General features: G+C 33.8%; 1 protein-coding gene across 1 annotated transcript; it reads right to left on the bottom strand.

Annotated features, from left to right (window-relative positions):
* Window positions 1–4,069: 4,069 nt before the first annotated feature.
* On the bottom strand, window positions 4,070–12,620 carry fkbp4 (FKBP prolyl isomerase 4). Its single transcript, XM_051135476.1, has 10 exons — window positions 12,199–12,620; window positions 11,037–11,181; window positions 8,450–8,592; window positions 8,245–8,365; window positions 7,907–8,063; window positions 7,728–7,818; window positions 7,342–7,425; window positions 7,059–7,244; window positions 5,351–5,590; window positions 4,070–5,248 (listed from the first exon to the last, which is right to left on the bottom strand). The coding sequence occupies exons 1-10, from the start codon at window positions 12,286–12,288 to the stop codon at window positions 5,153–5,155; spliced, it is 1,353 nt and encodes a 450-aa protein (XP_050991433.1). The 5' UTR covers window positions 12,289–12,620; the 3' UTR covers window positions 4,070–5,152.
* Between the last annotated feature and the right edge of the window lie 764 nt (window positions 12,621–13,384).

Genomic DNA, 13,384 nt, shown 5'->3' with positions numbered 1-13,384 from the left:
TATATTGTGATGCGTTTGCAATAAAGAATGACAACATTAAAAAAACATTTAAAACACAAGCTATCCTTACATGTAATAACAACACCCTTTAACGTAATTTATTTATTTATTTTTATATATATATTTAATTTTTGACAATTTGGGGGAATATACATACATCTACATATATATATATATATATATATATATATATATATGGACCCTGGACCACAAAACCAGTCTTAAGTCGCTGGGGTTTATTTGTAGCAATAGCCAAAAATACATTGTATGGGTCAAAATTATTGATTTTTCTTTTATGGCAAAAATCATTAGGAAATTAAGTAAAGATCATGTTCCATTAAGTTATTTTGTAAAATTCCTACTGTAAATGTATGAAAACTTAATTTTTGATTAGTTACGAACATTATTTGAAGAACTTTAAAGGTGATTTTCTCAATATTTTGATTTTTTTTGCACCCTCAGATTCCTGATTTTTAAATGGTTGTATCTCGGCCAAATATTGTCATATACAAACATGCCTAACAAACTATATATCAATAAAAAGTTTATTCATTCAGCTTTCATATGATGTATAAATCTCAATTTTGAAAAAATGACCCTTATGACTGGTTTTGTGATCCAGGGTCACACATATATATATATATATATATATATACACCCCTTATATAGGACATTTAATTCATTTAATAAATAAATCAACATATCAATATTTAATATATATAATCTTATTTAGCATTTTAGTATTAGATTTTTTACATTTAATTTTTTTAAACAACTTAAATAAACAAAAAAATAAACAAACAATTTAAAAACATAAGCTATCCTTACATTTAATAACATTATAAAAACACCCCTTAATGTAATTTATTTATTTATTTATTTTTTACAATTTGTACAATGTATATATATATATATATATATATATTCCCCCATATATAGGACATATTTATTTAATACAAAAATCAACATATCAATATTTAATTTATATATATCATTTAATTTAGCATTTTAAAACACACCCTAATTTATTTATTTTTTATTTATTTATTATATATCCCCATATACAGGACATATTGGTTCAATAAATAAAATGTCTATAACGTGCAAAATTTAATTTTGCCTTTTAAAAACACCCCATAAAGTAATTCATTTTTTTTTTCTTTTTTTTTATTTATTCATATACTTTTGGACAATTTGGGGGAATATATACACAGTATATACATTCAGGACATGTTCATTTAATAAATAAATCAATATCAATAGTTAGTCTTATTTAACATTTTATCTATATCTTATCATAGATAGATATATAGATATATATGGTTTTCTTTTCTTTTTTTCTTTTTAAAAAAGTTAATTCACAAAAAAAAAATGGGATTGTCTCCTGAAAGCCTTTAGAGGGTTTAGAGAAATATGTTTGGATGTGTTGTGCTGTGCGGCTGATCTGGATAAACCTGTATGACCTGCTACTGTTGCTGCAGGTTGTTTTGCATGCAGGTTTATTTGTCTTCAGTGTCAATGGCATTTCCAGCAGATATGGCATGGGCCACACATTTGAATGTGAGAAAGAGAGAGATGTGCTTACTAGATATATCACTGATAAACATATCTGCCTGGGGACTTTACCATCCCCAATGACCATTGTGTTACCAAGTGACACGCTGCAGGCAGACATGAGGGAAGATCTCAAGTTTTCAAAGCCAGTGACATAAAATTACACTTGGTTAGAGACGCTTTACACTTTCATTAATGTCCAAATATAGCAGTTTGATTTAGGTTGTGTGATCGTACTTTACAACATTTAACTCCTCAGCTTACCTTGCTTTTTTATGCATATCAAAAGGAGTATTAGCACTACTGGTTTACATATTTAGGTCAAACATTGTGTTATTTTGCATGTTATATGTATTTGTCTTTAAATATAAGGACAATGTTTATATATCATCTTCATACTTACATTGAGAAAACAGTCAAATAAGCTCTCATTTCACAGATATATCAGTAAAGACTGATTTTTTTATACTGATAATGCCTTGGAGCAACCTGAGCTTTCATGCACACACACAATTTGTTTATGAGGGTGGGGACTTTTCATCGACTTGTGCTAATGATGATCCTAAACCCAACCCTTAGAGAATCCTCTTTGTTGGCTGATGGTTGCAATGTAGGTGATTTCATTCACTCTGTATATGGTTTGATTTAGTCAATATTTGCACAATGTGATCCACACAGACATGACCATTGAAATGTTTTTCATCAACAACAAGTGTTATATGGATCTAACTGCATCCATATACAACAGTATCCACATAAGTCTCCTAGTAAGGATCTTTTCTGTAAGATGTCTTCTCAGGTGTCTTGCATGTGTGTCGCCAGCACCAGCAGATGGCGGTGTGAACGAATTTACAAGTTCCATGCAGATGCGCTTTGAAAACAACTTGCATTTCCTTGCTTTATTCACTCCATTCTTTTTTTTCATTGCTGCTAGGCTCTACTTACAGTACACACTGTTTATTCTTATCACCACAGATAAGAATATCAGGGTGCACTCGTACCCTGCAGTTGCACTGTATGTTATATATCATGATATCATGCATTCTTGGCACGTTTACTCTTTTAGAACCACTGACTTTAAGTATAACTTGGCCAACACATTTACTGATTTAACAGCTTCTGCTTTCTAAATTTGCATTCTCCTTCTATATCTAATGCAAGCTGTCTGCATGATTATGGCATTTAGTGTAAAACCTGGTAAAGGTTTTACAGACACAAAAAAAAAAAGAAGTTGGCCTAATGCAGTGGTCTTCAACCTCTGGCTCCAAAGCTCCCCCCTACTGTCCAACACAATATCTTGACGGGATATTTCTGATGTGTCTACTGTAATGACAAAGCTGCTTATTTTCAAATTACTTTGATTTGCATAAACTATAAGTGGTAGTATATTAAAATAATACTTTCAGTAATGTTCTTCAGGGTGTACAATTTTTCCCAGTCATTTGTGATTACAGGAATGTTTTTGAAATTATAATTTACAATTTCTATTTTAATTGTACAATGTATTAATTTAAATAAATAAGAAAAGTATATTTATTACAAAAAATGTCAATTATTTAATTTTTTTATAATAACTTTTATTACTTTTCCAGGTCTATACATCACTTTTAAAATGATCTTAATTATCCAGGTTGCCCAAGACCATGAACACCATGGATCTTGAAATGAAATGGCAGTTAAGAAAACAAATTAAAGTCTTCGTTATTACACTGAAAAATAAATAAATAAAAAATGTTTTTTTTTAAAAAAAAAAAGAAGACTCTTCTGCTCCCCAAGCCTGCATTTATTTGATCCGAAGTACAGCAAAAACAGTACAATTTTGAAATATTTTTACTATTTAAAATAACTGTTTTCTATTTGAATATATTTTAAAACAATTTATTCTTGTGATTTCAAAGCTGAATTTTTAGCATCATTACTCCAGTCACATGATTGTTCAGAAATGATTCTATTTACAAAAAAAAAAAAATTATACTGACGCCAAGCTTTTAAACAGTATAGTATGTAATGTTACAAAAGCTTTTCATTTCTTTTTTATTCAAAAATGTACTCGACGGTTTAAAATATTGATAATAATAGTAATAAAAATGCATATTAGAATGATTTCTGAAGGACCATGTGACACTGAAGATTGGAGTAATGATGCGGAAGATTTGAACACAGGAATAAATTAAGTTTTAAAATATATTAAAATAGAAAACAGTTATTTTAAAATAATAAAAACATTTCTAAATTTGATTTTTTGCTGTACTCTGTGTCAAATAAATGCAGGCTTGGTGAGCAGAAGAGACTTCTTTAAGAAACATTACTGTTCAAAAACATTTCACTGGTAGTGTATATATGTATGTACTGTTTATTAGCCTAGCATTTCTGTAGTTTTTCTGTATTTTAGCTAACTGCAGTAGTACTGATTAATCTAATGCATCCATTTCCTTTTATGAGTTTCACTGGCTCATAATTGATTTTTATGATCAATTTTTGCTCTAAATGCTACAAAAGAGACACTACAGCAAGAGGATCTTGAGTTTGTTTTATTGTTCTAGTAAACATCAGAGGTGCATCAAGGACATGGGAACAGAACTATCTGTATGCCTCGCTTTAACCCACGCAAACCACACGACAGTACTTCTGTCCTGCTCGAGCTCACACGGAGCCCTCTTCTGCCATGACAGTTCACCATCAGATTACAGTGTGCGAGCGCGATTATGGAGAAATCATGGGGAAATCTTGTCCACAAGATGATGAAGAGACAAGGGACAAAACTGCAAAAACAAAGAGACTGTAGGTCTAAGTTCATGTTCTCGCTTTGCATTTTAAAATGGCAAAGCCTCATATTGATAATATCCACTAGAACAATCTCACCGAAAAGGCTGCACACAAAAAATGAGTGAAGCAGAAACTAGATGATTCTTCACAGGAAAGGTGCGTTGTTTCTCCTCTAAAATGCTTGTAAGACTTCAGCAGAGATCAAAATGCTTCCAGTTGTGAAACATTAAACGTGAAGAATTTTAACAGTGGAAAGATCTTCTTAAAAAAGGAAAAAACAAATCATGTTTACAAAATCAAAGAAATCAAAACAGTCTTTTTTGCCCTTTCATGCACTTTCAGTAAAGTTTAGTGACAGGACAGAAAAGCGCTTTATTTTACAGCAGTGCGACTCAAAAGTTTCTAAGGATCAGCGACGGATTTGCTGCCGACGCGAGAGGCTGCGGTACAGGCTACAGGCTGAGAGCCAGTCCGCTTTATTTCCACCATCTCTCGGAGAGATGCAGCAATGAACACGGCCAAGCCGACTAGCTGCCTTACAGTATCACACATAAACATTCATATACATGTGCAATCATACGCAAGTGCACACCTGGCCGCAAGGATCTGGCCGCGGTACAAAAGCAAACCACTTGCTACATTAGATTAGAAATCGAAGCAAGTACGCGTCCTCACTCGCACAAACACAGTCGCTTCAGGGGGACAGATATTATAGAAGGTACAAAAAAAAAAAAAAAAAAAAAAAAAAAACCTCTTTAAAAAAAAACAACAAAAAAAACCCAACATAACACAAAAGACAGTAAATAATACAAACGCACACGCAAGCACGCTATTATGCTGCGGTTTGTTCCTGGGCTCCATTTTCATCTATTTCCATTGCACTACCGTTTTCTTTCTTGTCCTGTTCCTTTTCTTGCTCCGCCTCTTTCTGGAAAATAAAAACACAGACCACATTAGATCGAAGACAACAGATATCCGGCGGGTAAATCTTTTGTGCGGTGACTAAGAGCTAGTAACCGTAGACTCTTACTTTGGCGTCTCTCTCTGCAAACTTCTGGAACATGTTGGCATAGAGGCGTTTGTCCTTCTCGTGTTGCTCTTTGATATGTTTCTGGCAGAGCATGATCTGACTCTTCGCAGCCTTATTGGCTGGATACAACTGAGCAACGCGCTGGAAGTCTGCTCTCGCCTTGTCGAACTCCTTCATGACAACCAGTGCTTCTCCTCGCCTAAACAACGCCTTCTCGTTATTTGCATCCAGCTCCAGTGCCTATGCAAAAAAAGTAGAAAGAAACCAGGAGAAATGAGAACAGTTTGGCAGGACAAAATAAAGGTCTTTTTTTTAAACAAAAACAGAATATATTCAATAATATACACTACCAGGCAAAAGATTTTTAATGTTTTTAAATAAGTCTCTTCTGCTCACCAAGCCTGGATTTATTTGATCCAAAGTACAGCAAAAACAGTAAAATTTGAAATATTTTTACTATTTTAAATAATTGTTTTCTATTTGAATACATTTTAAAATGTAATTTATTCCTGTGATCAAAGTTAAAATTTCAGCATCATTACTCCAGTCTTCAGTGTCACATGATCCTTCAGAAATCATTCTAATATGCTGATTTGGTGTTCAAGAAACATTTTTGTATTATTATCAATATTTAAAACTGTTGAGTACATTTTTTCAGGATTTTTTTTGATGACTAGAAAGATCCAAAAATCAGCATTTACCTGAAATAAAATAACAGTATACACCATTCAAAAGCTTTGAGTCAGTATATATATATTTGATATTTTTAAATTATATAATATATAATTTTTTGGGGGGGAAAGAAATTATAGAATTAATACTTTTATTTAGCAAGGATGTCTTAAATTGATCAAAAGTGATGATAAAAACATTTATAATATTACAAAAGATTTCTATTTAAGATAAATGCTGTTCTTCTGAAATTTCTATATAAATTCAAAAATTCTACTCAGCTGTTTTTAACATAATAATAAATGCTATTATTATTATTATTAAGCAGCAAATCAGAATATTAGAATGATTTCTGAAGGATCATGTGACTGGAGTAATGCTGCTAAAAATTCAGCTTTGAAATCAAAGGAATACATTACATTTAATATTCAAATACAAAACAGTTTTTTTAAATACTAACAATTTTAATGTTTTACTGTACTTTAGATCAAATAAATGCAGGCTTGGTGAGCAGAAGAGACTTAAATATTAAATATCTTACTGTTCAAAAACTTTTGACTGGTAGTCCATAAATGCTAATTTAAAAAAAAAAAAAAAAAAAAAAAAAAAAAAAAAAAAAAAAAAACACATTAATGATTTTTGCTCATTTACCATTTTAAATATTTAAAGGATCTGAATAATCATTTATTAACGTTTAATAAATCTCATACTACCCAACTGAAAATCAATAAAGAGCAACTGTCTAATAGCAGTTTTTGTATGCTATTAAATTGACATATTAAATTGACACATATATACATACACAAACATACAGAATATATTGAATAATAAGTAATAAAATTGGGGGGAAAAAAAGCATAAGATTAAAAAAAATAATAATAAATTATAATTTTCGTCATTTTTGCTCATTAACCGTTTTAAATAAAGACAAAATTAGTATAATTTATCAACATGTTTAATAAATCTCAACTTAACTTTTACAGACTTTAAATATGACTGTGTAAGCATGACCGTGCATTACTTAATAATTTCCTACCTTGTCACAGTTCTCTAGGGCAGGGTTTGGCTCGTGCAGCTTTAGGTAACACATAGCTAGGTTGAGATGAGCAGCCAATCGCAGAGTTTTGGCTTTCTCTTCCTCGTCAGGCAGCATACTGGACTCGTGCTCCAACCAGGACACAATGCGCTTGTACTGCATGGATGCCTGCTTGTATTTCCCCTCCTGTGCACACGAAACATTTGTTTATATAAATCAGTGTACTACTAGATTAAAATGGGATGTAGTGGATAAATGTCAGTGTACATAACATTTCTGCTACCTTAAAATACTGAGTTCCTTTCTCTTTGACGATGACACTCTGTTCTAGTTTCTCAGTCGCGTTCATCTCCCAGGATTCTTTGGCCTGTGTGAGAGAACACAACATCTTAAGCTCATATCCACTCATGACAATGACAATTCCTGCATAACTGACCATTTTCAGACTAATTAATCTTAAGGCATGTTTTTTTTTAAGGTGTTTTTTGTTTTTAAATAAAGGTATAGGGATGTATTCAATGACCTTATATCAAGACACAACTAATGTTATATTACATACCCAGAAGTTCCCTAAAATGTAAACCTCAAAAAAACATACACTGTTTTTTCCTGAGTAATGCAGAAGCGAATTCTGCTGTGCATTGCTTTTATTTAGGAAGACACACTGACCTTCTCAAATGCTTTCAGTATGATTTTGTACTGCAGCGTAGCATTAGGTGGAATGTTGAATTTGTCACTGCCAGAAGCTCCAAAGCCATACCTGAAAATGATGCACACACATAAATAAACGGACATAAAACATTGATATCAACAGACACTCCATGCAGGTCAATGGAACATGTGTTTACTTTGGTTTGATGGTGAAGAGTGCTTCTTCTCCCTGCTCCATAGCCTGCAGGGCTTTCTCCACACCTGGAGGCAGACCCAAACTCTCTCCATCTCCCACCTCAAACTTTAGCTCACGCTCATCGAAAACACGCTCCTCGTGACTGCCCTCCAACCACACTAAGCCAAAGAAATAGAAAGATTAAGTACTGCAAAGGATGCAGTAACACTGAGTGATCAAGAAATCGTTCACTGGAGAAAGCAATTTCTGGGTCAGCTATTTCTTCAAATTACTTTGGCTTCTGATAACGTTTGCTTTTGTCATTTAGTGGACCTTTGCAGAAAATCAACAGTGTTTTACCTTCCACAGATGCACCCTCGTTAGGCTTTGTGTAACCCTCCCCCTTAGTGATAATCCTGCGAATTATTCCACCATCTTCCTCATCTGTGATGTCCTCCCCACGAAACTCAAACAACTCCACCTACCAGACAAACAAATGGATGTTTCAATAAACAAACTTCTTGCAAGATTTGGAATATCTTGTTTGCATGCATCGGCACCTCACCTGAAACACAAGGGTAGCGTTAGGTGGGATTTTGGGTGGGCTGCCAGCAGCTCCATAGGCATACTCAGGTTTGCAAATCAATTGGCAGATCTCACCAATCTTCATCGTGGCCACACCGATGTCCCAGGCTTTGATCACCTGACCTGTCAGCCAGAGAAAATAATGGTTTATAATGGTTGATTTGCATGCTAGACAATGTTTTATCCATTATGAATTTTTTTTAACTGCATCATGCCCTGCAATATCCACAGTACACATGGTTAAATTCAAGATCTGATAATTTATTCACCCCATGCCATTCAAGACGTTAATGTCTTTCTTCAGTCGAAAAAAAATTAAGGCTTTTGAGGAAAACATTCCAGGATCTTTCTCCATATAATGGACTTCAATGGTTCCCAAATGGGTTGAAGGTCCAATTGCAGTTTCAATGCAGCTTCAAAGGGGTCCAAACGATCCCAGCCGAGGAACATGGGTCTTATCTAGCGAAACGATCGGTCATTTTCTAAGAAAACTACAAATTTCTATACTTTTTAACTCGACATACACTGACTCGACCTCACAGGTTATGTAATCATGTATGTGTGGTGTAGGTGCAAGTATCAACCTATTGTGCAAATATAGTCAAACACCTTTTACAAAAAAGGTAAAGCAACGATGTTGGACCATTTTGAAGTTGGAGCAGAAAATGAGATGGAGTTTTTCACCCTACCCTACCTTTTTTAACCAAAGTACACAAACGAAGAACTAACCACACAACTTTTCCAATGTGATTACACAATGCATGAAGACGAGCATCGTAGAGCTAGTGCAAGATGAGCACTTGTGGTTAAAAAGTACAGAAATTTTTCGTTAGATAAGAACCTTATTCCTCAGCTGGGATGGTGTAGAGCCCTTTAAAGCTGCACTGAAACTGCAATTTGGACCTTCAACCCATTGGCTCCCATTGAAATCCACTATATGGAGAAAAATCCTGGAATATTTTCCTCAAAAACTTTCATTTCTTTTTGACTGAAAAAAGACACAAAAGAAAAGGGTCAGTAAATTATCAGGAAATTTTCATTCTGGAAGTAAACTTCTCCTTTAACCGTATTTTCTAAAAGCACACTATAAAGAATTCATGCACGCATCATTTTTTTTTTACCTCATAATTTTGAATCAACATGTTGATGTTCCAAAGAAACGACTGACTTCTCCAATCATTTAGTCCAACCTCACATTCATCTGCCTCCATCTAAATCAACAGCTGATGTACAGAACCAAATCCAAAATATTTTGATTATTTGTTTGACTCGAATGTACAAAACAATAGGGATGACTAGGGATGCATGATATTATCAGACTGATATCGGAATCAGCCGATAATGGCTTTAAATGTAAATATCGGCATCGGCCCGGTATGAAAAATTATGCCGATATGTCTTGCCGACAAAAAGAAATAATCCACACATGCTCACAGTGTGCTAGCAATTAGATCACATCAGCAATGTGTCTCATTCTTGAAGCAAAGTTTTGCCTGAATGATGATTAGATTTAATGTTTTGGATCACTGCATTTACTCTGAGAATGTATTCGGTGTGTGACAGAGTAAACCGTAATAGCACGTGCAGCAGTGCTAAATGTTAAGGTAAATGCAGTGATTAATATATAGTTTATTTATAGTTATTTTCAAAGCTTCAATGTACTGTCTTTATAAAGGAACTTTATTATTGTTTATTTAATTCTAACAAGTAAGTTATTGTTAAAAACTAACCAAAAATAAAAATTATTTGCATACAACTTCTGCACAGGAGCGAGTTAGTGTGGTTTCCAAACAAAAGGAAATAGATCGGTATCAGAATTGGCTATCAGACAAAATAAGTAAAAAAAAATATCAGCATATTGGATATTGGCAAAAATCCAATATCGTGCATTCCTGACGTATGTTGTAAATCAAAACCTGTAAACAAGCATTTCAGCATGCCTGGTTCAATCGTCGTGAAGTCAATGGGTTTTTTACACAAGCTCAAGATATTTTCACATTTTACTCTATTGCATAAAATTAAACAATAATACCCTCCTAGGTTTTTATATGAAAAAAGCAGCTACTAAGAGGTGTCTAAATGGGACTACAGAGCTTGTCAGGATGTTAAACATCACACAAACAGGAAAACTCATCTACTCACTAATTGCTTTCACAGCTTCATCATGTTTATAATTACAATTTTGCTAAGTATTGTAACTCAAACTGTGACGTAGTTTATATTAGATTTATAGCCTTTGTTTAGCTCTTATACTTCTATCATTGTATTTAGAGTTTAAAATTCTTAAGTTCACAGTGCTTGTTTTGTGCAAGAGTCTAAAAGCCAACACAAAAATCCTATTGGGTTTTCATCGAGGGAACCAGGGTGATGATAACTTCCAGGTTAGCCTACAAAAACGTATCATCGCTGACATAAGAAATCATTATCTGTCACTACTTGCTTCAAATTGCTACTTTAACCAATCACAACAGGTGTTATATCCATATAAAACTACAGCGTCACCAACCTGTTTAAATGTCAGAGAGGGCAGACAAACATTCAATCCACTTCACTCTCACAGCACCCACCTTTGCCCAGCTCAAAGGAGAACTTCTCTCCTCGATCACGGCTGGAGTCGAACTGCGTGCCATCAAGCAGCGTTCCGACATAGTGTACAAATACTTTATCACCGGTCATAGGCAACTCGGTTCCTGTACCCTCCTTCTTGACCATCTGTAGAAGAGAGAAAGAGATTAATCATCAACCTGTAGGTCGCACTGCATTACACCTGTGATCTGTCAATCTTCAAAGGCCGCAGGCAGAAAAATGTTCACGCCCAGTGCTTACATTTCTGACATAATCCTCAAAAACAACAAACGAATGAATCTGTATATAGCAAATTGCTTTAAAATTGCATAGGTGTGCCTTATTGCGCATTATAATTGCAGCTCAGATTAAGGACAGATTTCTCAAAATCATTACACTGAAAGTCTTCAATTATCCCAAACAAGTCATTCCTGTTTGAATCACTTTCTATCTGAAAACACCAACCTGAGAGAAGTTTCCAGAAATTACATGTGCATACTAAATAAGTTGCCATTCATTTCATTACACAAACGTGTCACTTGCATGCAAATACAAAATGGATTTTAATGTTTACCTGACATTACATGTGATTAATCTGTACAAATAAAACTACAACATTGCAACACACTTGAAAAGTAGTGTTCACTTAAAAGTAAGATTTCTCTAATCATTTATTCGCTCTCATGTTGTACCAAACCTGAATGACTTTATTTTTTGTCTGATAAAATAAAACGACAATATCAATATCAACACCATTCGCTTTCATTGTATGAGCCAAGATGTAATCTAAGTGCATGGTGACCATAGCTGCCAACCGCAACATCTAATTTTGTGTTCCACATAAAAAAGAAAGTCACAAAACTTAAGTTAAACATCCAAAAATAACTAAATTAGAATAAAACTGTCATTTTGGTTGGCGAGCTGTCCCTTTAAGACGGACAGGCTCGCTAGAAAGATCTAGCAATGCTGCAAGATTAGCAACAGGCTGTGTTTGAAACGAGTTAGCAACGTTTAGTTAAACAATTTAAACACATTTATTCACAATTTAATGCATGCAGCTGCAGTAAAGCGAGCTAACAGAGATAAATATTGTCTGTAGCATGCATTCAGTCGGTCACACCTCCCTCATGGAGTCTATGCGGCTCATAGCACTGCAGTATTTACCTTTAAAACACCTCCATCTTTCTTCGGGGTGATGTCTTCACCCTCCATGGGGATGCTACAGCCTTCATTCACCACCTCTTCTGCGGTCATCTTTGATTTAATATGAATATTTCCTTCGAAACAGCCCAAAGAATAGATCCCCTCTCCTCACAGAGCGTCTCTCAGGTCTTTCCTTCACAACAATCACTGGAGACTCGACGTCTGCAGGGCTAAACGGAATTTATTTCGCTATCAGGAATGGATTTGGTGCTCCACAGCGCGACTTTGACGGTTCGTGCTTGTTAAATGTAGTTTCTGAGTCCGCAGACAAGCCTCGACAGGCGTTTATATAACGTTCGGCCCGCCGCTGGAAACTGACGCGACTCCGCGAACTTTCCAGAGCTGCTAGAGAGAGGAGATGGCAGCGTCTAGAACGGACTGCACCCTTAGGGGCCGTCGCTAAAACGTGAACTACAGTCAATAACGAAAACTGGTTTGACACGTTTTATAGTCAGATTACAAATTTGCGTGTTTATTCATGCCGAACAACGTAAATGATTTTGTAACAAGAATGGAACAACAACTAAAATATATAAAATAAAACAAGACATATATAATACAAACAGTAAAAGCTTAAATATTGAAAGTAACTATTAAAATTATTAAAAACAAAGCATATGAATTATATTCTACCAGAAAAATTGGACGTATGGATTCACACCCCAAAAATTGCATTTATGAATTAAAAAAAATCCAGAATAATAAATTAATAATTAATCAACAATGTGCTGTACACACCTTTTATATATCTTTTAACAATATTTAAAGCATGTACCTGTAGCCTGTTTATACTGTTATTTATTTTTCACACTGTATACTCTGTACTTAGTGTTGTTAATGGTGTATATTATAATAAAAAGAATACAAATGTGTATATTAAAACATAATTGTATTTATGCTGCACACTTTCAAATGCACGTAAACTAAAATATGTATTATATAAAAATTTATATATGTATTTATATATATATATATATATATTTAAATAGATAGATAGATAGATGGATAGAAATAGAAAATCAACATGCTGCACACTTTCAAATGCACGTAAACTAAAATATGTATTATATAAAAATGTATATATATATATATATATATATATATATATATTTAAATAGATAGATAGATGGATAGCAATAGAAAATCA

This window comes from Labeo rohita, chromosome 18 (assembly GCF_022985175.1).
Source record: "Labeo rohita strain BAU-BD-2019 chromosome 18, IGBB_LRoh.1.0, whole genome shotgun sequence".
In the NCBI taxonomy this organism is placed as follows: domain Eukaryota; kingdom Metazoa; phylum Chordata; class Actinopteri; order Cypriniformes; family Cyprinidae; genus Labeo; species Labeo rohita.
This window is presented reverse-complemented; position numbering and strand designations above follow the sequence as displayed.

Coding starts and splice junctions, on each gene's coding strand:
- fkbp4 (XM_051135476.1), bottom strand. CDS start 12,288: ATGACCGCAGAAGAGGTGGTGAATGAAGGCTGTAGCATCCCCATGGAG. Junction 7,819..7,906: donor CTCTTCACCATCAAACCAAA/GTAAACACATGT, acceptor CATCATTTTCAG/GTATGGCTTTGGAGCTTCTG. Junction 5,591..7,058: donor CCCTAGAGAACTGTGACAAG/GTAGGAAATTAT, acceptor TTTTTTGCATAG/GCACTGGAGCTGGATGCAAA.